Raw genomic sequence first — 22,456 nt, forward strand, 5'->3', positions numbered from 1 at the left:
GAACATTCTAGGATCGGCGTCGACTTAAGTAATTCTGTCTATCGGTTATTGTGGAATGAGAACTGAACATTCCAGGATCGGCGTCGACTTGAGTACTTCTGTCTATCGGTTGTTATGGATTGAGAACTGAACATTCCAGGATCGGCGTCGACTTGAGTAATTCTGTCTATCGGTTGTTATGGGTTGAGTACTGAACATTCCGGGATCGGCGTCGACTTGAGTACTTCTGTCTATTGGTGTCGGTGTTTCCGGGATCCTGAGTCCAGAAACCTTCCTGAAATCAGTCATATATGCGACATAACGAAAACAAAACTCTCCATCAAATAGCAACGCATCTGTAACATTAATCATGCACCCCCTCCCTTTCCTTCGCTTCCCTCGGCCCTGGCTCTTGCCGTACTTCGTTTAGTGTCTGCGGTCCACCGGCTTATGCGACTTTGAGACACCTTCTCTACAGTATTTTATCGGAGTTCCCAGAAATCTTCTGAAAGAGCAGCTGTTTGTTTAGTATGGCATTCCCTTAAAAAATTTTCGTGTTTCACGGAAGTGTCAAATGTAAAAAAAGAATAACAAGCATTTCCATGCAGAGTCGGGTGCTATGTATTATATCTTGGATTTAAAGAATTACTCTCGAAACAGTGTAAGATACTCTCCCAGAATGAGCTCCCGGCTAAACAGCATGCAAAGAATGTCGAGAACACAACTGCTAGTCGATGGTGTTAATCTAATTAATGAATAATGGGTTGTCTTACAGAGAAGTTTTTATGTGAGCATTCTGTTTTATGTGAACATTTATGTGAACATTCATTGAACAGTTCGTGAAATGTTGGATCTCTTCAAGAGTGCTATCGAGTAGCGTTTAAAAAAAGATAGTCTTATAAAAGTGCCCGAAATTTTTGTAAGCGCTTTTAAAAGATGGTAGCCCTTCACATTACTGATGAAATTCAGCGTATTTGCCCCGCCACGGTGGTCTACTGGCTAAGGTACTCGGCTGCTTACCCGCAGGTCACGGGATTGAATCCCGGCTGCGGCGGCTGCATTTCCGATGGAGGCGGGAATGTTGTAGGCCCGTGTGCTCCGATTTGGATGCATGTCAAAGAACCCCAGGTGACCCAAATTTCCGGAACCTTCCCCTACGGTGTCTCTCATAACCATACGGTGATTTTGAAACGTTAAACACGACATATCATTCAAGTTCAGCGTAGTTTGCTGCTTTCAGCGGCGTTAAACCTTGCCAGGCGTTCAGTCAAGTTGTATCCATCCAACCATCCGGTGCAGGGGGAGGGGAGGGGATAGTTAGTGTAAAATGCGAATAAATAGAACATGTTATGAGTCTTGTGGAAAAGTTAACCATTGCAGCGTGAAGTCTTGTGGAGAAGTTAACCATTTCAGCGTGAAGTTTCAAAGTTTCTGCCATAAAAATAAAGAAAATAAAAGATGGCAGAAAAGACACCTAAAGGTGTCTGGAATCGTGTTCAGAAGTGTTGTCGATAGCTGAATTTCGAAAGAACTACTAAAGAAGCAGCATCAAAAAAATGTTTGAGGTCAAGCACACTAGCAGCGCATCTTTGCAAGTGCTATGGCTTATCTAAATTATTGCACAATAAACACACTACGAGACTCGTGATGCGGGTATGTTAATGACACGATTTAACTGACTTATTTGGAAGAGAGATATACTTGTTTTAACACACTTGTCACGCCTGTGAAAAATGTACGTTTTTATTTAGACAATTCTAAAATATATAGTAAGAAACTAAAATAAAACGTTTGCCGAAAAGGAAGAAAAAAAAACTACTGAGTTTCGGCTCCTACATAGGAGCGCGCGAGCAGAAACGTTTATTAGAACAATGACAACTCACTCAATCGTTACACAGACTCTGGCTATTCGACCAAGCACTCCACCCACGCATAATCAACCATGGCCACCTTGCGTGCACTTGCAGCCAGACCATGCGGGTGACGCAAGCTTGTGCTAGACGGGTGTGCTTAGATATGCATACAAGACGCACGGAGATACTCAGATAATAATGAATTTATTACTGTTTCATTTTAATAGTGATTTACAAACCGAGTGACATTAGCCGAGGCACTAGGCACTTATGAGTGGCTCAGAACAACTAGATTTGTGGCCTTCCTGGTTGCGCTGCCACAACTGCGAAGCCGGATAGTCTTCGAAGCTACACTTTGATACGTACGTCGAACTCTTGGCAACCGACAGTCTTCCCTCCGTCCATCATTTCTGCTCGAAAGTGGAAACGGCCGTCCTGGAAGTGGTGTCACAAAGAGAAACGAAATAAAAAAAAGCGAGAAGTCTACACTCGCCGAGCAGAGTTTGAGATGCTGGTCAATTCTATAGGTGCCCCAACGGGGCCTTCTTGGCTGGTGCTAGGTCTTTCTTAGGGGTAGACAAACTAGAGTGGAACCACAGCGTGTCACAGATCATGCAAGAATATCCAAAACTCCTGTGCCAGAACTAAGGTACGAAGCTGGCTGTTGTACCCCTGGTGGAGGCGTCGGAAAACTCGGCGCGGTGGCGCCGCGGACTGCGTTCGTCGGTGGGCGTGGCTGACAGGCAAGGACGCGGAGGGGTTCTCGAGGACACTCGAAATTTCACCACTAGATTCAAGAGCTTCACTCTTGAAAATTGAAGGAGACTGTAAGTTTGAAAGTGTGTTCGGCGAACACCTGAGCCCGATTAAGACGGAACCACCGTGGTCCGACGTGAGGTGCGACTGACCAGTTTGTGCACCCTGGTGGCACTTTGCACCAGGCCAAGGCACGAATGGGTGGACGGACTGACGGACGGACGGACGAATGTTCGTGAGCCTGAGACACGAAAGGCTTTAGCCTCAAAACTGGAGGCGACCCTATTCCCAAACTTAGTAGCTGACTACCAGAACTCGCATGTAGGCGTTGGTATGCCTTGGTGTAGTCCTCGGGTTAGCTTTTGTCTTTCGTCCCACCGCCGAAGCGGTCCTCCCAAATCCCACAAAAAGTTGCACGTGGGTGAGATTTGTTCCGTCAGATGCCGCTACGTTCTCAGTAGCCAACAATAAATCCATCTGCTCTTTCAATGCAACCCTACATGATTAGTTTTTCGCTAGTTATGCTGACAGCTGATTCAGCGTTACGGTAAAATTACGCTCCCACGTCATTTGTATGAATGTAACACTTAACCACCAACTCTGCTAAAATACGAAAATTCAGGTGATGCCAGCCGAAACCATTCGTTTCGTCCAAGTACTGCGCTGGTGATGTGACGTAATGCGTGACGTGTCTCCTTACGGCACACGACTGTGCCGCATTTGACGGCGACCGGAAGTTAGGCTGCACCCTTTAGAGTGCGGAAACACGCACATTCACCACCAAGAAACATTAACTAGTCGACTTTGCTGTAATAATATTGTGTCTATTTCACGTTTCAAGCTACTCCAGCAATTGTAAATGTGCTTTATTATTTGACACGGCGAATGCACAATCTGCTAATACACCATTATTTAAAAATTTCTCCAGTGTCTTTCTAGGCATGCTAAAGGGCGTACCGCATAAACTTGAGCAGAGCGATGACTATAGGACTAATTTGTGGCGGTTCATGAGTTCTCGTTGCGCGGCGAATGGCGAGATGAGGATGACACAGGGAATATAGAGCTGGTTGTGTGCCGACCTGCAGGGCTGGTTAGCAGAGAAGCTGCCTTGCAGTACTTGTATCATCCTCATCTCGTTATCCGCAGCCCAAAAAGAAATCATGAACTCGTCGTGTTATTCTGGCTTCGGCAAGCAAACCTGAGATATCAATACTATTATTAATTACTATTGGTATTAGACATCGCAGAACTTACCCCGATCGATGTCCTTAAAATACTTGGCACATAGAAGGAGAGTGTTTTCTCGTACTTCTGCGCCTTGATTGGGCATTTTCCTTCCCAGGCAGAGGACAGAAATTTCTCCATTCCAGAGCTGCCGTCACACATCTTGTACGTGCTGCGGTGGACCACAGAAGAAGAATTGTAGAAGGTACAAACCCAGAGGCAATTTTTCATCCACGAGTTCACTGTGCGCTTTTTACTGTCAACAAGTACGGTACACTGTGATACCTGTTAGGCTGTAGTAGTTGTAGATATGTGGTGGACTTAAGCCGTTGTGTAGTAACTCATCCTAGAAATTGCAGCAGCTATTGCAAGAGCGTTTTAACAGTGCCGTTCTATAGAAGCTGTTCCATAACGTTCTGAAGAGTATTGGATTCGCGTCTACATTGATGCAACCGTAGAGGAACTGCTCTCGAGTAATTCTCAGGGGTGAATGTCTGCGTGTGCCCGGTGAGAATTGATACGTGTTTCCGTGTATCGCTCGTTCTCTCTTTGTTCCTTCTTTCTCCATTCTTTTTCTCCTCTCCCAGTGTTGGGTAGCAAGAGCACAATCTGGTTAACCACCCTGACTTTCTTTTGCCCTCCCCCTCTTCATGTTGTCTTAGCAATTCGCAAAAGCCTTTGGTTCACAACTCGGCGAACTTACTCGTGAGTCGACTCACTCCGACTCGGACCAAGCCAAGGGTCCGAGTGTGCCCAGTTGCAAACAAAAATATTTATAGATATACAAACGTGACTCCGAGCACATTCAGTCGAGGAAAGTTTGGTGAGAAGCCCCTAGTCATCCAAGAGGACGGGTGGAGGCGCAAAGGCAGCACTATGCATTGACATAATAGGAAGGGGGGGGGGCACTACTGCGACTCAGGACGGGGTGGGCCGCAGGGAGAGAGAGAAAGAGAAACACTCTATTCAGTTATTCGGTGGACTAATATATCCTACTCCCGTGAGGGGATACTCGACATGAAGGTCGTCGGGACGTGGCCACACATCAACTCGACGTGTCATCCTCTACCCGGCAAGCAGCCCTCGCTACTCCCACCTTCTTCTAGCACCCACTCCCGCCCCTGGGCTGGTGTGGTAGTGAGCACCTGGTACAAAGTCCGAACCATACATTGACATAACGGGAGGGTGGGCGTTGAGACGAATCTACGATCCCCTTTCCCCCGCCCCCTTGAAGTGGAACTCAGCGCACGCCAATTTGAGTGAGTGCAGGTGAGTAATACTGTATACTGACTTTGACACCGAGCTTGTCCAGCTGCGAAAAAAAATATAGTGAGTATGAGGCTGGGTGGGCCATAAGCACCAACTACATTTCGTGAGTGAAAAACGAGTGAGCTACATGTTTTGGCCGACCTATCTCTACAATAGATGTCTGACTGTTTATGGCGATTATGGAGCTTGAGGTGGTGCTTGAGGGCACAAACATAATGTGGACTCTCCTTTCTGCTCGCAGTTTAATATAACGCTGCCGCCAATGTCACAACAAGAATGAACACTGAGCGGTGTAACTGTTTTGAATACTATCTCTTGACCTGAATTTCCTTTAACTTGAGTGCGGAAGCATTGTGTATTTTGATATTTCCCTACCATACTCTATCTAATGTGTAAATGTACTAGCGTTGTGCACTTGTCCTAATATTAAACGAAGCTTCATATATAGGTTAGGCATAGTACAAGAAAAAAAAATATGTCATGTTTGTAATAATTGAGAATGTCGCGGAATAATTTCTTCTGCATAGACATCGTGAATTTCCACTGCTACGTTGTCCTTATACTAGCCAAACAGGCTATGTACTATATTAAGATGCAATGTGCCACAATTAGTTTCATTCATCAACCACATCAGGCATGGTACCGTCTGTCTAGCCCCGAAGAACAACCAGCGATGGCTTACTGTGCATTGAAAAAAAAAATGACCCAGATTGCCCTCCAACTCTTGTTTCCATTCGCACGAACAGCATATTTTATCACTGAGACGTTGATACCGTAACATTGTGATTGAAGGCGCTTTGTGCACTTTTCATTGAGCCATTTTTGCATGTCTAGAGATACCCAGCCCGTCAAGCACGACAACTCAACACTGCGAACATATTGCGCAACTGACGTATAAGTTTATAATGCAGGCTCTGCGGTTTCATGTGACGTTCTCAGTGTGGTACGAGTGCCCCACTTTAGGTACGAGTGGTCTCTGAATCAAGTTACTTGAAGCAATGGTCCTTTGTGCACTAAGGTCGCCTTGGAACGCCCAAGAGTTCGCCGCCCCATAGGGGTGAACCGCTGTACAAACAATCCATGCGAGTCGCGTTGCTGTTGACAAAACTCCACCCCCCCCCCCCCCGCCGCGTCGAGTGGGTGGAAAAAGACACTTCGCTTCAGGCGCGTCTCTTCTTTCCAACACAAACGATGTCGGCATCTGCAAACTGACCACAAGGTAGTGTACGGTGTTATGTTTACTCGTGTAGGTTTTCGTTTTAAAACGAGCTGTTTTACTTGCAATAATGTGGACTAAACGGCTACTGCCCATTCCTTGGATGAGTCACTGACATCAGCTTGTGTGCCCCCCGAGTTGTGCACCTGTGCACCCAAGTTGGCGTATTATGTCAATATTTAATAACATGTAAAGACGTAAAGCAGTCATCATCTGCAGTTCCTCTACAGCTTTGCGAACGCATACTTGCTCTGCCCACAGACAAGTGGCGGTGACCCTATAGCCACGGTGTGGTAGGATATATTACTCAACGTTCTTTACGGATTGAGCATGTGTTTCCATGGTGGATATGGTGCTCGAATGCTGACTCTAATATCGCGAGATTGAGTCCGGGCCGCAGGGGTCGTATTTCGATTGATACGAAATGCGAGACCCCCACGTACTTATATTTAGGTTCATGTTAAAAAGTCCCAGGTGATCAAAGTTTCCGGAGCCCTCCCCTAAGACATTTATCATAATCAAATACTGGTGTTGGGACGTGAAACACCACCAGTTATTGTTATTGGAATGAGCACGCGGTATGCCTGGTGAAAAGCAAACATTTCCCAGTATATCTGGTAGAATTTAAAATTATTTGTAACGCAACTGAGATAATTGAGGGGAAAAAAACAAGGAAGGCAGGATATGGCGACATGCATAACCACGACAAATTCGCCCTTCATAGAAAGTGCTAGCAGCTGAAGGCTTGCGAGAAGTTTTGGTGCAAACATACTTGTCTTCAGAGTTGGAACTTGGATGATCTTGTAGATACGTTTTACATGGCCAAATGAGGGCTGTTTGATAAGGCTTCGTGGACTGAAAAACCTTTCATGAAACGAATTCCAATGAACCTTGCACGGCACACCGAAGAAGAGATGAAATTATTATAGGATGCTGGCGCCTTCACCTGTCTCCTCTGATTTCTTTCTTCTTTGTTCTCACTTAAGCCACAAATGTGTTGTTATGCTATGTGCCAAGTCGCTCAGCGTCACACTCTGCTGGGTACACAACCACATTCCTTTGTGATTGGCCATGGGTTGTCTTCTTTTGCTTCCCCTTTTTGCTAACCACAATGCTGCTTCGCTAACATTTTTAGTAACCAAGAGGAAGTTTACGTACCACGAACCGAGGCCGAGGACGCAGGGAACTCTGACCTTATCCGATGTGAACACATCCAATTTGAGTTGGGGATTAGAGTGTAATTCTTTTATAGCCCGAATGATAATGTCTACGTGAACGGTTTTCCCGACTTCAAGATCTTTCACGTTGGCACTCTTGATTTCAATGTCGTTTTCGGTGCCATGGTCTGCAAGAAAAATTGGAAATACAAGCATAGCATTTCGAGGAAGCCGCATATAGCTGAAGTCTTATTAAGCAAAATAGGTTCAACGGTATGCGAAATATTTGGGAAGTTCACCATAACAGAAAGACAGCTTTCTGTTCATGGGAACTTTATGCGTGAAATGCAAAGATCCTTATCTAGCCATAGACACACTGACTCTTGATGTTCTTTATTTCGTTTAATGATGAATACGAGCCATTATATATACAGAGGAAAAAACACTCTTAACAGAAGCACTGCAGCACAGAGTATTCTGCCTTGATACAGTAGAAAACTTAGTTTATAAAATCTCATGTGAACCTATACTTCTGCCGAGCTAAACTGCACACATGACAAGTGGTCATTTTAGTGACAGTGTTTTTGTGCACGTATCCTGACGGGCATCGATAAGAAGCGTTTATTCAACTTGTTAATTTTTACACAGGAAGTAAAAGTTTTTTCGAAGTGGAGTACCACAATGTTCGATGTGAACTTTACATCAATGTCAGGGTGAAATAACATAGTAATGACCAATTAAATGCGAGCCATAATTGACCTTTGAACAGCAATGAGAGTTCCTATTTTATTCTTTTACTTCAAGACCTCTTTCGGCGTATAAGTATTCTGGAATATTTTTAATCAGCACATTAAGCTTATTTCGGTTCTTATATCTTCACGCTAAATGTACAAACCGCGAGATGTCCTATTCCTCAAGGTGCTGTGGTTTAAACCAATCCCGTCGACATGGTGCAATCTCATATGAAAAATATATACACGTAAGTGTTCAAGTGCTCGTGCATTCCTTCCCCATTGAGACAGTGCCCAACGGCTCAGTGTCAGTATCTTTGTACCGAAAACGTATATTTGTGCGTAGACGTAATACTGTATTGAAAAAAAAAAAACTCCCCATTTTAAAGCTATGCGATGTGTCTAGCAGAAGCTTTAATTTAGTCGTCAATTAAGTTGATAGTGGTTCACAAGTTTTTTAGCAGCTCTTGAGCCTATTTCGTTATGAAAAAAAAAACACATGGTTAATCCCTGCGTCAAGAATCGGCATAACACGCAAGTGGGGCGTGTTCTTACACAAATGGTTTAATTTTTACGGAACATTCATACAAGAGGGCTTGGATGTCTGTTGGTATTTCAACGAGAATGCACCCGTGGTAAGTACATCTCCCTCCCAAACGGCTAACATTTATGATCAATGCATAAGCAAACCTTTGTGGCATCTGTAGTGGTTAACGATGAGATCGCAATCAAATAAAGAGTTGTGACAGTTAGAAGATTGTCGCGGACTGCGCGCAGAACTTGTGCTAAGTTCGGCCTCCCGCAGCGTGTTAAAAAGAGTTGAGCACCCCTTGAACGCGGTGTGACAGCCAGGAAAGGCAGTCACTGGTCGCAGCTCTATTTTCAGAATGAACGAATACCATGAGAGAGGCAGACGTTTGAGCTGCGGTCGCCACCTCGCGGTGTGTTAAGGCGTTGAATAAGTTGCAGATGACTCCTGGAAACATGCCGAAATGGACGGACGCGCAGGAACGACGCGTTGCAGGAGCTAATCGCGGCGGTCGTGGTCCCAATTAATCGCTTCACCGCTGCCTAGAGCGAAATAGATGAAAGTGTGAGATATAGAGGGCGCCTTTGACAGCCTCCCTAGCACGTGACCATGGCGCTGCTGCTGTCGCCGACCGAAGGGTCATGGGCTCGGACACCGGTGACTTAACTTTTTCTTTGCGGTCTGATCGTGTGAATTGTTTGACGTCACTTCCGTGACTGAAATGCGTCACCGAAGTCTTGGTGAACCCTGGCGTAAAACACTTGTATGTCAGAATAGTAAATGGACTAAATCAGTTGGTTTTCACAAAAGTGTCGATCATATACGTCGCTAAAACAGTATTGTATCCCCTAAATAGAACTGTCGACACACATAAAAAGAGGTGCGCGCTCAGTATTACCATGTTAGATCCTAATCTTGGCGATAAAAGTAGTATTCACTTCAGAACGAAGTTTTCAGTATGGTCACGATGGTCTGGACGAAAGGAGATGTTTTTTCTAGGTTTTTCTTTCCTAAAGGTACACATTTCATGTGCACGAATGTTCTTGACACGTAAGTATATATTTGATGAATTTCTCAGGCCTCATGCCACATATGGAAGAAAGGGTTTAATAGTTCTTCGCAGGTCTGCCTAAATAATTTTTTTTTCATTTCACTTTTCGATCTCATACAACAACTCAAGGCTGTCCAGAAGGCCCACGATGTGGCGGTGAGGCTGGGCCTCCCAGTCCCAACGTGGGAGTGGCCCGCGATCCTACCCCTATAAAACGGGGGTGGAATCCTTCAGGACCCCAATAAAAGTTTTTCATCCATCCATCCATTTCACTTTTCGAACCTGCCAGCCTTGGTTACTTGCGCTGCATAACAACAAACCTGACCTGGGCCTACTGCCGCGATACAGCAATTATGGTCGTGATGCCGCTTTGCTTCTTGTTAATCATAATGCTTTGAACAACCTCCGTCGTATTTCTCTTCTTTGTCAAGCGAGCGCAATTCGGCAGCATTTTAGCTACTCTGCCAACACACGAAGTGCCAAAGGTGTGGCTCGCAAAAAAAAAAGCATGTTCTGCATAACTGGCACTTACCAGAACACTGCTTAACATCGAGTTTCTGCGAGTGGCTGCTGTTGGCTAGGGCAACAGCAACAACGAAGACCAGTGCAATCTTCATACTCTGGTCGAGAATTCTCGTACACGAGCGAGTGAAAGACATCGCCGCAAACATGGTTCGTCCAGTACGGCTCCCACCTCGCGACTAACGAAAGAAGACGCCGAACTACCGCGGAGTACATATTGGTCTCAAAATAACAAAAAAAAACAACTTGAAATATATATCAATGGCGCTAAAGCAGTGTTTGTGTCAGAATTTTCGTTCTAACACTCTCCTTGACGTGCTACTTGGAACGAAGGCTTTGTTACGTGTTCTTGAAGTTGCTTTCGCACCGAGTCGAAATAGATCGATAGTTCCGGCACTCAACTATCGTCAGCCTGTACAATGAGTGCAACGATCTCCAAGAAGAAACACTCAAAGACTACAACTCACGTCTCTGATCACTGCACAAACAACTCGGAGACGTCAAATTCAGGACACTTGGCCCGCCCCTCGCAAGGCACTACATATAAGTCGTCATTCATAGAGTGAGCTCTGTGATCACTTCTTCTTTGTCGTGACTGTCTGAGCGCGTTTCCCGAGAGAGAAATAAGGAAAGACAAATTGACCTTAAGCATTGAATCCACGACAGATGGTGCCTCAATCCGGGTACGTTATTCTCGGGAAACTTTCCTAAAAAGGAAGAAAGACGTCGACTGGCGGCAGTTTCAGCAGAATATTGTGAATGGAACACTTCAAGAGAGTTCTTTGAGAGACGAATGGGTCCGCTAAATGATTCTCGGTAGCGCACAAGCGTACATGCCCGAGTTCTCATTTTTGTCGTGGAAGACCTCCTTGAAGTGTTATAACTTGGTACCCACGAAGAGATATGTCTTCTACGCCGGAAAACACGAACACATCACCGGGAAAGCCGTAAACAACTGATATGTTGCGTAAAAAGATGCGTACCCCGAGAATAAACATTTAAGTGTCTCAGCCGGGCTATACGGAGAGCGCCATTCAACGACTGTCAGAGACAGTCTATGCCAGATATGTTGCAGGCATTGAAAATCTATAGCGCGAACCTGCAGAGGCTGCTAGGTCATGTTTGTTTTTCACAGAAGAGAGCAGCTACGCCGATGACTATGGCAATCTCTGAAGTTCGACGTCACGCTCTATTTTTCTTCTGTAACACGTTTCCTTGCGTCCTTTGTAACCTGTTGTCTTATGCGCATCATGCATAACGGGAGCACGCTGGCGAAGAGACAGCTTGTTTCTCGAAAAACGCGTACGTTTGTTGCATGCCCCTTCTTGATATACCACCCAATAAATCACGTAAACCTTGTTGTAGGTAGATACCGCACTGCTTCCACTTCCATGCATTCAGTGTCATCCCCTATGACACACCAGTTTTTTTTTCTACTCGACATCGCCCAACAACTATCTTTAACTTTAATATAAAACACCATAGTTAGCTTCTGTCAGCGTGACACTGTACATTTTGAACATTTGTGAAGATTTTTCATAACTGTAGTGACAACAATGCTGGTACGAAAGGTTATGCTTTTTCCCCAATACGTTTCGGTAGAACTTGAAGGTCATCCTACTGAAAAGTTTCATATGGCACTCAAATAGTCCAGGTGTGTCCCTGAAGAATACAAGCAAAGTACATAGATTTTCTATATTGTTACATAAAAATGACACTAGTCCTGTGTTTTTTTAGAATCTATGTTGACACTGATGCGTATAGCATCGACTAAGATGGAGGACAGCACACACAACCGACAGACCACTTCCTCGTTGTCGTCTCTGACCGCTGATATATCAGCTACGTATATATAGCAATATATTTGTAACCTACTTTCATGAGAATTGTATGAAAATAAATGGAATTATTGTTGTGGTGTCCAGAACGATCTAGAAAGGAAAAGTTCACAGACACTAGCTGGCCAGTTTAATTGGTATTGTAAATACAGTACACAGGAACGTAGAATTTTTTTTTTCGGCAGGGGAGGACACTTTAATCTCAAGCGCGGTCCAGGCAGGCAGATGTGGTCGAGTGTAATTTTAAGCCCTGTAAACTGTCATGAAGACGTTGTCGCCACGCATATCTGAATTAGACGGTTTTCGAGTCACTTGACACATTACAAATGTGTCTAATTGAATCATGGATACAGACCTGGGGATCTATGCAGAATCGGTCAAGTTTTGTGAGACTCAGGATTTTCCCGAGCTCTGGCAACACCCCCTTATGAACGAGTCATCACGAAAAAGTCCAATCCATCCCTCAGCGCCCTGCGTTTCTTTGGTGACGATGGAGCCAGTCATCGCGTCAAGGACGGTCGACCAAAGTTGGGCGGTGTTTTCAAACCAAACGCGTCTTTTTTTTCATTTGTGTGTCTTTCTGCTGAACCAATGCAATAAAGGTGTCAGAAACTTTTCATGGTGTCATTTTTTTAAAGGCGCGGAATGTTTGAAATCATATTCAAGCTTTTATTGCCTGTACTAAGTATGTTTTGAAATGATCAGCACGGAGGCTTCTAACATCAGCACCGGCCGATCAACTTACAACATCGCGACCGCAGCTAAACCCGAGACACGTGTTAATCATCATAGTTAGCCTGCTGTTTCAAGCGCGCTGCTCGGCCGATGCACGTCGTCTTTGTTGTCATCATCCGCTAGCACCCGAGCACGTGCGGCCGGCTAATTAGCTATTAGGAGCGAAGCTTCTAAAGCCGTGAGCCTGTCCCTTCTAGCTCGTGGTACGAAGCCACCTAGTCCAACGACTCACTCAGCAGGTGCGGACGGACGGACCAACGTATGGGCCGATGGACAGACAGACGGACTGATGGACGTACGTACGGGTGGGCAGGCGCGGGCAGACAGACAGACAGACAGACAGACAGACAGACAGACAGACAGACAGACAGACAGACAGACAGACAGACAGACAGACAGACAGACAGACAGACAGACGGACGGACGGACGGACGGATGGATGGATGGACGGACAATTCTAGGTTTGCCAATAAAACCCTCTGGAGCTTCGCCCCATTCATCACCATTCACTCCGTGAATATGCTGTGATTTTTTTTTGGCTGCACCATATACTTGGCTAGTTAGGCCATCACATGCTAGGCTAATTACGCCGAGTCATAGTAAGACCGAGGTAATTACGCCTCATCCTAAGATGACCGTGCTAATGAATCCATGTAAAGCTAGAAATGGGCTAACTAAAGTATGCTAGTTGATTAGCTAACTAGCCTATTCTAATTAACGTGACGTTAATCGTGAGCACGCTAAGCGAAATTTTGCAATTAGCCTTCTTTATGACGACAATTAGCATCCTGCTAATCAGGATTGCGTTTATTAGCTCCATACTTATCATGAACTTCCTAATAGCGCCCGAGATAATTGCTGTTTGATTGAATCAATTAAGACAAGGCAGATATGTGTAATAGGCCGTCAAGCCTCAGCCAATTATAGTACAACGAAAACTAAGACAAAGTTGATGCGGTGTTCACTTCGAAGCCGACCACGCACATGAGTAGACGACCAACTCTCGAATTGTCAATTAAAAAGCAATTATTGCGCATGTCCGGGGCACCATAACAACACGTATATATTCTGCATGTGCGTCTCTTACTAGAGAAGGCATACAAAGGTAATTTTAAGGACCGTAGCGCTTATCACGCTGCGCTGACCATGCAACGCTTGCACGGAAAGGCGAATGTTTCCAACGCTTTGCTGAAACGAAACGGTGGTGGCACCTACCCGTCGCCTTGCGTTCTACACCTTATCACCTCTGAGAAAGGCGCGCACACCCGTCTCAGAGACACGCGCTTTGTTTTCTAAGAAAACTGCCAGATGGCGCTTGTGTCTTACGTGTGACGTGACTTGATGTGCTCGTTCGCCTCCGCTGCGCGCTCGATGCACTCAAACGCAGCGCCTCTAGAATACCATTCACCGATTTTCTTGCGTAGAACATCAAATAAATGTCTTGTTAACTCTCTCCACACGCAAGACTATCGTCTTTCGACATTAACAGATTACGTGCAGATACGGGGCCAATTTTTTTTCACGTTCTAACGTTATAGCAGGCGCTTGTTGAGTTCACACTTCCCGTATAATTATACAAATTAACGCCCGAACACGCAACGTAGCGTTGAATGGCAAGGGCATGCGTTACTTTTCTCAAAATGATTTCGAAACTGTGCCCATATAAGCGCACGCGTACCGAGCTGAAGCGTGACGTGCGTGTAACTTGTCAGCCGTGTCGAGAATTCAATACTGCCTCGAAATGTGATTGCAGGCGCATAATCTTTATGCTGCTTGAAGTTCAAGCCTGAAATGCGAGCGCTGCTGATAGCTATATACGTTTATGAGAAGAAACTTTTGGTGACTCCTGCATTATGATGCTGATCACTTATGTATATTGTTGTTTTATTTCCAGTCTACGGCAGTTGTTTTTTTTTTGCTTGCTTGATTCCTTTCTTAGAGATGTTTTTTCTCCCTTTCTTCGTCTTTTCTTCGTTTTTTGGCGTTTGTGTGATTGAGACTCCGGCATATATTGCTTGCCCCCGCCTTATGTAATGCCTCCGGGCCCTTAAGGCTTCAATAAATGAAATGAAATGCTATGCTATACAATGTCCTACGAGAGTGTCTCTCATCAGTTAGACGTGTACTTCTGTACCGAATTAAAAAACACCTTTTACAATTAGCTAGTTGTTAAAAAATGTTCTAATTTTCTTGCGCAACTTTGAAAATAGTATGAAAGAAGCGAAAAAATACCTACAAAACACACTGGCGCAAATGTTATTATTATTATTCGATTTGCATACACAGATACAAAATGACACAGAGAAAAGAGGGAGAGAGCAAGCTGGAAACTGCCACCTGGAGGGGCTCAACGCCTGCTCACTCTTTCGGGAGGAGGGAAGAAACAGAGGAAACAAAGGTTAGAGGGGAGGAAGAGGAAAAATTAGGAAGGGAAAAAAAGACGAAGACTTCAACGAGTATGAGTAAAAAACATAAATAAAAATATTTAAGAAAAGACCACCTATAAACGGGTGACCAGGTCCATTTGGTTCATAAATGTAAGCAGAGCTCGGTGGGCCTAGTCCCGTCGGGGAGCACTACCACTCGGAAAGAGGTGGTCGTCTAGAGTCGCGCACTCGAGTCCCAGTAATTGATATTCCTTAATTAGCAAAGACCGCTGCGTAGCAAATGTGGGAAAGTGCACTACGAGATGCTCAAGTGCTTCGCAAAAGCCACAAGCGGCGCACAACGGGCTGTCCACACGCCCTTTACGGTGTTTATCGTTCACGCACCAGCACAGAGCCCGCTCTTAGTTTGTGCAACAGCGCTCGGGAACCACGAGGCAAGCCACGGCCACGAACACGGGGAGGGAATGATCGATTCGCCACACGCTGGTCTGGGTGCTGCTTTAGGAGGTGTCGGCGTATAAGCGCTTGCGCAAACTATCAACTGTTCAATACAGTGATGAATATGATATGTACAGGAACCACGCACATCCGCAGATATACCTATCTACTGCTGCTAGCTAACCTAGGTTATCACCTCTATTTCGTTTTCAGCGAACGCCATCTACCGCACGACTGCTTTATATGGGGACTGAACGATGGTCAAAGAGATTGGCTTTGCTGATGAAGGTAGAAGAAGCATGGGGCAATACTTGAATATTGAACATAAATTTTTATATGACGACCCATTAAGCCACACTGTAGTGAGCAGCAAATTTGTCTCTAGATTTGTGTTAAACAACAGCAATGTATATCAAGAACCATTATCTTAAAGAGAAGCTTCAGACCCCATTAGCATGTAAGAGCATATAAATGAATCATAGAACCACCCCCCTCCCCTTTGTGTCTTTGCTGTCTGAGATTGATCGCTCTTAAAATGAAGAACTCAGTGTGGATAAAAATAGGAATCCCGTCAAGCGTTACCTGTCACTAGTTCCATTCAGGCACATAAGGCAGTTGACTAAAGACGATTCTTTTCATTTATACATTTATTGGGCTCCCTGAAAAAAACAATACGACGCCTAAGATGTGAATGAGCATAAGCCCTGTGTCAGCGGGGTTCACACTATGAGCTAGGGCAGTATTTCTAATGTTAGAGCAGAAATATTCCAGAAACGATTCGGTGAAAATTTTATTGGAGTTGTCACATAAACTGCAAACAATGCCAAACGAACGCCTTTGCGATGGAAATAGGAACAAAATAAATGCTGTGATTGCTGCAAAACAGCTGGCTGCAGAAACTTCAATAATTTCAGCTGCCATATCTTGCTGGACTTTTGGCAGCAAGCCCCGCAATGCCTCTAGAAGAGTGCACGTTAGAGTTTGTTTACGGATGGTTTTTTTTTCTTTTCTTATGTACCATTGTTCTGCGCTCGCGATTACCACAGACAGCAAAGGTTTAAAAAGTGCCCTGCTCGTTTCGCGGTGGGCTGGTCCTTGTCAAACACCGGTACCATGATGCACTTTGCGGCGACTGCCGTGTTGCTCGCTTTCGCAGCCGACCTTGCGCAGGGCACCGTACAATACCACCAGCTGATCAAATGCAGCCGTAAGTTCGACTTCTCCGGTTGACTGTAGGTAATATTTATACGCCAATTCGCCCTTTCTCGAAGAAAACGCTAACTTTTAAATTGAGGGAAATGGGGGCCATCCTCGGTGTGTGACACAATTCAAAGGACCCACAGATTAATACCAGTTCAGTGGAGTACGACCTGGTTCATTTTGAAGAAAAGGTGTAACGGCTACAACTGCACTTTCCTTGCATCGCTGGCAATGTAGCCGGGAGTTACCCAGGGTAAAACAGAGATGTACAGTATAGATGCGAATGAATGTAAAAATATACCGAGAACATAAAAACAACACGTGACTTCTGTTTTTTTAATGTGACATTTCTGGGAGCACTTTTCGAAGATTGTTGACATATTTACTAAATCACATTTAGTGTTCACGCATATATTAATTTTTTTTCAGATAGACCAAATTATTAACCACGAACATTATAGGTGCTAGAAAAAAGTTAGAAAAGGAAGAAAACATGAAAAAATGTCTTGAACAATAATTTCCGCTGCGGCCGCCAAAACAATTACTACGCGTAGCACGAATCATTAAAGCGCAGTTGAAGTTTTCAATCTTTCATAATCACAGGCGATCATTTTTCACGTGATATCCGCTTTGGTATTTTAACATTATTTTAATTTCATACGGCCTAGGGCAACAAGCGCTTCCTGAACCAAATTGATGCTGCTGGAATACGTTGTGGTCAGCTTGAGCCAGCGGCAAAACGAAACATCGCACATGTGCCTATCCTTTTCTTGCTTCCTGAGTGAAACTTGATCGTGCATGACTGTTCGTGTTGTCCTTTTGTATTATTCAACAGAAAACTACAGTGCTGAGGTGATGGGCGTGGTAACTAGGGACGCCATCATTGGCAGCCAGATGACTGCCAAGATCAAGCTGCGCGTCTACGACACCATCCTTAAAGAACTAAAATTAAGAGTCACACTCTTCACGCCCGAAGGTACAGTGGTACCATGTATCGAACACTTCGGATCGTGGTAAGTCTCCGGTGCATTCCTGAATGTTCCACTAGCTAGCAGATCTCAACTGCTCTTGGACTAAGAAGGCCTCAAAAAGGGCATTGGTAGGGGGGGGGGGGGGGGAAGTACTTCGCCAATGTTAAATCAGTCAATGGAGGACGGTGTGTATCCTGTCTAAGGCAAGGGTGAGAAAGAATGCATGAATTATGTTAATAACGACAATGAACGGTGCGTTTAAGTAGTCCAGGTTAGGTTAAGTTAGGTCAGCCAGTGGTTCTCCCTGATGGCAGCTGCAAGTACTGACGGAAATTGAGTAGCCTATGGTAGCCGATGGAATGACATCAGAACATGCAGAGAAAAATAGAGCCACAGTATGAAGATTATTGGTTCTATTGCTGAGCAATCATTATTTAAGACTGGCAAGGCGCCTAAAAGTAACATGCAATGTGGCGGAACAAAGCGATTTAGAAAGGGTCAGTGGATGTTACTTAATTTTAGTTCGAATAAAGGTGGCTGCGCATTTGTGCGGGAAGTAGTGGGAAAATACTGCACCAGGGTAGCCCATCCTCCTATGGAGAGAGAATGCATATAGCCAGACGAGGGTAACCAGTCAGTTTCATCGAAGAGAACGACAAAAAAAAACATTTATTTTGAAAACTCAAGTCCAGGTTTGAGCTATCGGGAGAGGTTTCACTGACCTGCCTCAAGACGGTGAGTATATGGTTAAGAAGAATTGTCGACGAGGAGGTTGTTTTGCCCAGGTTTATGACCGAGGCCTCCCATGTAAGTTAGAGCGAAGTGGTTGCAAGAAAACGGCAAAGGCATTTGCTCGTCAGTCAGTCAGTCGGTCGGTCGGTCAGGCAGGCAGGCAGCAGCTGCAGGAGTTGCTGCTGTTGTTGTCGTTGATGATGATGATTAGGATAAAAGCTGTCCAAATCGCCGGGGGTCGATAGATGTCAATCATGCCTAGTTCGAGTTTTTACAGACGAAGTGTGCTGAAGATGTCTTACAGCACGACAGCCATGTCTTCCGGGCTCCTTGCCTCTTTAATTTCACGCACACGAAATAGCGAAAACCACGAATGAGCTCTGCATGCTCAAGCAAATGAAAGAAAACCGTAAAAGGTGGAAATGAGCCATATAAATATAGTTTTGCTCAAGGATGAATATATTAGAGTACATAAACGCCTGGTCCATTCCTCATTAGGCATTCTACCTATTTGAGCCATTCAGCCACTTTAAAGCCCACTTTTCTTTCAAAACTTGCTTTTCTTTGCATCTTTTAAAGAATTGGCAACCTCCCATACCCAAATAAAAATTAAGAAGTAACCATACGCACTTCATTGAATCATTTAGCAGACTGTATCTAACAGCATACACTATTATACACAGTGATGTTGAATACATAGTTCTTAAAAGTATTCCCCTTTGAAATATCATCCTCTATTTCGTGCCCGTACAAAACGCATACATCACTTGTATATAACTACCCCACGCTAATCACTTGGCAATCGCAACTGTTGCGAATTGAAGTATACAACGGGTAAATGAAATCGCGCAGCTTGACCGTATGCAAAGCCATTCAGTGATGGTACCCTCTCGCCATCACGCTAATCGTCTTTGCATTCGCAGCGTCTATGACGTCTGCGAAGATGTTCCGGACGACAAGAAGACCATGTGGACGACCAAGTGCCCCGTGAAGCCGGGCACCTACTGGCGCAACTTGATCTTCCGAGTGTCGCCGAAACTGCTGAAGCACATTGGCGTAAGTGTCTTGAGGGGCGATTTTGTGCCGTCACCGTTACACAACGTAAACGCCGTGCAGACGAGTATATGCATACTGTTCGCGGTTCAGTTCAATAAAAGTACGTATAACATTAAAATCGAAGCTGCCAAAAAAAAATAAAGCAATCTTTAGCTGCATATATTAAATAGACAGACACTCCAAGGTTGCGCAAAAATTCGGCTTAGTGCATCCGTTTGCAGGGAACGCTTTCCACTTAAGCAATGTATATCTACTCTGTAAGTGTAGGATCATGATCAGCACAGTTAACTACAACCATTGACAATAGTGGCCACAGTATGCTGCTTCAGAAGAACTTGTAGTTTCAGTTCTAATTATTCTAATCGCCTAAAACTTGCGAAAAAATAGGTGTTTGCGGAAACCGAGGCACTTTTTAAGGCTCATCTCCTGATTAGGGTTAAGCCCTATCAATGTAACTGTCAGAACCCCATTTTCCTTCCTTGTTCCATCTCTATTTTTCAACTTTACACCCTTGCCTTTCCTTCATCAGTATTTCTCTCCCTCTCTCAAGTGCTTATTCACTCTAAAAAAGAGCGAGCAAAAATGGTGCTTTTTTGTCCCACAACAATAATCGTCATCAATATTGTGTTCCATCCTTGCGCTATCGCCCCACGCCCGGTACATTCCGGTCACAATCGGCATGCCCATTATCAGGATGCATTCTCGATAGGAAAGTGGCCAGCGCCGAGTTTTCAAGAAAGGAAGCGCACGCAAGCCTGTTGATTATTGTTGTGGGACAAAAAGACACTCTTTTTACTCGATATTTTTTTAGAGCGTTGAATGAAACAAGTGCTCTCATAAGCTGTCCAAAAGATAGAGTTTTTTTTTAGTGCATAAATGTTTCAAGATAGCTCGTCAAGCGAAAATGTGTAGGCTGCCCTAATACTTGACTAAGGTGTGTGGTAGTGGCTCTGGTACGTCGGCGGTTGTGTGTCTCACGCAGTGCCGAAGATGATATCTAAGTCCATGTAGAAAAAAAGCATATGATTGAAATCTCCCACACGAGATGCTGCAACGATTCCCTGCTGGTCACAAGCAAAGAATCGGCTCCTTCACGAGCAAACTCACTACCCACTAGTATCTAGGGGCTATAGGTTTTTTCAATGAGCAGACTCAAATATTGTTTATCATTGTCCTAACTGTTCTTTGGTGCTTATCCTAAAAAATTTAGGCTTCAATTTCGCATATAACCATTCAAAATATTTAGTCAGAACTTTCCAATAATACCAACTTGATTGTTAAAAAAATTTTCTGTACACTCAAAAAATTTAATTAGGTGCTTGATAGGATACAGCTGAAAGAAAAACAAGGGTACCGTTTGCTGCTGATGCCACTAAAAGATGGCATATACTCACAGCGTGATTGCATCTGCAGCGACATCTTTCGTGACATTTTTTTTTTTTTTTACAGAGTGGCCACCTCATTGCTGCTTTGATGTTGGAAAGCAAAGGCAAGAAGCTTTCGTGCCAGGCACTTCATTTGCGCGTCTACAAGACAAGGCCGACAACGGATATTTGGGATTAGAATGCCGTATCAATGACGATTACAAGAAGGGCGCATGGAGAGAATCACTGAATTTGTGAAGAATAAAGAAACTATGAATGAATGGCAATGTGGAGTTTGGAAATGAATCTATACGCAATGGCTGAGCCATTGAGCTGCATCAAACGCAAAGGCGTGGCAGCACTGGAGGTATATACATGTACTTAGGTGTCACAACACCACTATGCTCATCAATCTTTTTTCGGTGGGCGGCTACTGCTATGTGTAGAGACCTGTCATGTGGCCATCACATATTCAGTTGAGTTATTCCTGCCTGAGTTATGCCTCCTTATTCACTCTCAAAAGAGGGAACAAGCAGGCATAATTTTCCCGAACGGTGAATTCTCCATGCATAGTTCAAGTAAAAAAGTGTTTCATGATGTCTACCCATCTACAAAACGTACGAGATTAGCAAAAAAGCAGACTTGCACTTGACCTGGCAACATTACCTCTAGTAAAAATTATGATCATGCTGTGGTATGCCATGTCAGCCTATAAATCAGGAGCATAATTATTTAGAAGTTTACATTTGTCATCAAGGTGTGAGACGCGAACTTCGCCCCGAGCGTGTTCATAGTAGACGCCTATGGCTTTACAATATCAAGTTTCTTACAGGATGTTTCTAAGTTAACTTGTCATTTAATCGGAAAACTTTTGCCGACAACGAATGAAGTGGTACCTCGCTTGCAATAACTTTCTATTTTACCATTGTGAGCCCACACTACTGCACGTATTTGGTTAACGGAAACTGTACAATCGACAAGGAGGGCCATCTTAGGAGCGAAGCTCCTTCAGCCGTGGGTCGTGCTTCCTCGATGCATGTTGTTGTTGTTGTAGTTGTTGTTGTAGTTGTTGTTGTTGTTGTTGTTGTTGTTGTTGTTGTTGTTGTTGTTGTTGTTGTTGTTGTTGTTGTACTAGTAGTAGTAGTACTAGTAGTAGTAGTAGTAGTAGTAGTAGTAGTAGTAGTAGTAGTAGTAGTAGTAGTAGGTAGCCACCTCTCGTTTAGTCCTTGAAATACCCGCTAGATGGCAGTACTTGTATTTGATGAATATGTGATGAAAAGATCCGAGATGGCGGTACTTGGTATGGTCACTCAATGGGTGGACGAATGGACGAACAGACATACAGACAAACGCACGGACGGACGAATGGACGGACGGGCGGAAGGACAGATTGAAAGACACAGAAACGCACGGACACAATCATGAAATGATGCGAGATAGCGGTACGA

General features: G+C 44.4%; 2 protein-coding genes across 2 annotated transcripts; one reads left to right on the forward strand and one right to left on the reverse strand.

Moving 5' to 3' along the window:
* Positions 1 to 2,015: 2,015 nt before the first annotated feature.
* LOC119164269 (uncharacterized) lies at positions 2,016 to 10,451 on the reverse strand. The gene is made up of 4 exons (XM_075871301.1): positions 10,298 to 10,451; positions 7,456 to 7,642; positions 3,843 to 3,984; positions 2,016 to 2,267 (listed from the first exon to the last, which is right to left on the reverse strand). Exons 1-4 carry the CDS (start codon positions 10,434 to 10,436, stop codon positions 2,181 to 2,183), a joined length of 555 nt encoding a protein of 184 aa, XP_075727416.1. The 5' UTR covers positions 10,437 to 10,451; the 3' UTR covers positions 2,016 to 2,180.
* A 6,325-nt stretch (positions 10,452 to 16,776) lies between these two features.
* On the forward strand, positions 16,777 to 21,295 carry LOC119164270 (uncharacterized). The gene is made up of 4 exons (XM_037416418.2): positions 16,777 to 16,892; positions 17,721 to 17,898; positions 19,512 to 19,644; positions 21,094 to 21,295. Exons 1-4 carry the CDS (start codon positions 16,799 to 16,801, stop codon positions 21,205 to 21,207), a joined length of 519 nt encoding a protein of 172 aa, XP_037272315.1. The 5' UTR covers positions 16,777 to 16,798; the 3' UTR covers positions 21,208 to 21,295.
* Positions 21,296 to 22,456: the final 1,161 nt, after the last annotated feature.

The sequence above is a fragment of the Rhipicephalus microplus genome, chromosome 8 (assembly GCF_043290135.1).
Source record: "Rhipicephalus microplus isolate Deutch F79 chromosome 8, USDA_Rmic, whole genome shotgun sequence".
NCBI lineage: Eukaryota > Metazoa > Arthropoda > Arachnida > Ixodida > Ixodidae > Rhipicephalus > Rhipicephalus microplus.

What these genes read in the sequence shown, in the direction of transcription:
- LOC119164269 (XM_075871301.1), bottom strand. Translation starts at nt 10,436, where the DNA reads ATGTTTGCGGCGATGTCTTTCACTCGCTCGTGTACGAGAATTCTCGAC. An exon ending in CGATGTTAAGCAGTGTTCTG is followed by an intron (nt 7,643 to 10,297) that starts GTAAGTGCCAGT and finishes TTTTTCTTGCAG; the next exon opens with ACCATGGCACCGAAAACGAC. An exon ending in TTTTAAGGACATCGATCGGG is followed by an intron (nt 2,268 to 3,842) that starts GTAAGTTCTGCG and finishes CACCACTTCCAG; the next exon opens with GACGGCCGTTTCCACTTTCG.
- LOC119164270 (XM_037416418.2), top strand. Translation starts at nt 16,799, where the DNA reads ATGATGCACTTTGCGGCGACTGCCGTGTTGCTCGCTTTCGCAGCCGAC. An exon ending in ATCGAACACTTCGGATCGTG is followed by an intron (nt 17,899 to 19,511) that starts GTAAGTCTCCGG and finishes TTGCATTCGCAG; the next exon opens with CGTCTATGACGTCTGCGAAG. An exon ending in AACTGCTGAAGCACATTGGC is followed by an intron (nt 19,645 to 21,093) that starts GTAAGTGTCTTG and finishes TTTTTTTTACAG; the next exon opens with AGTGGCCACCTCATTGCTGC.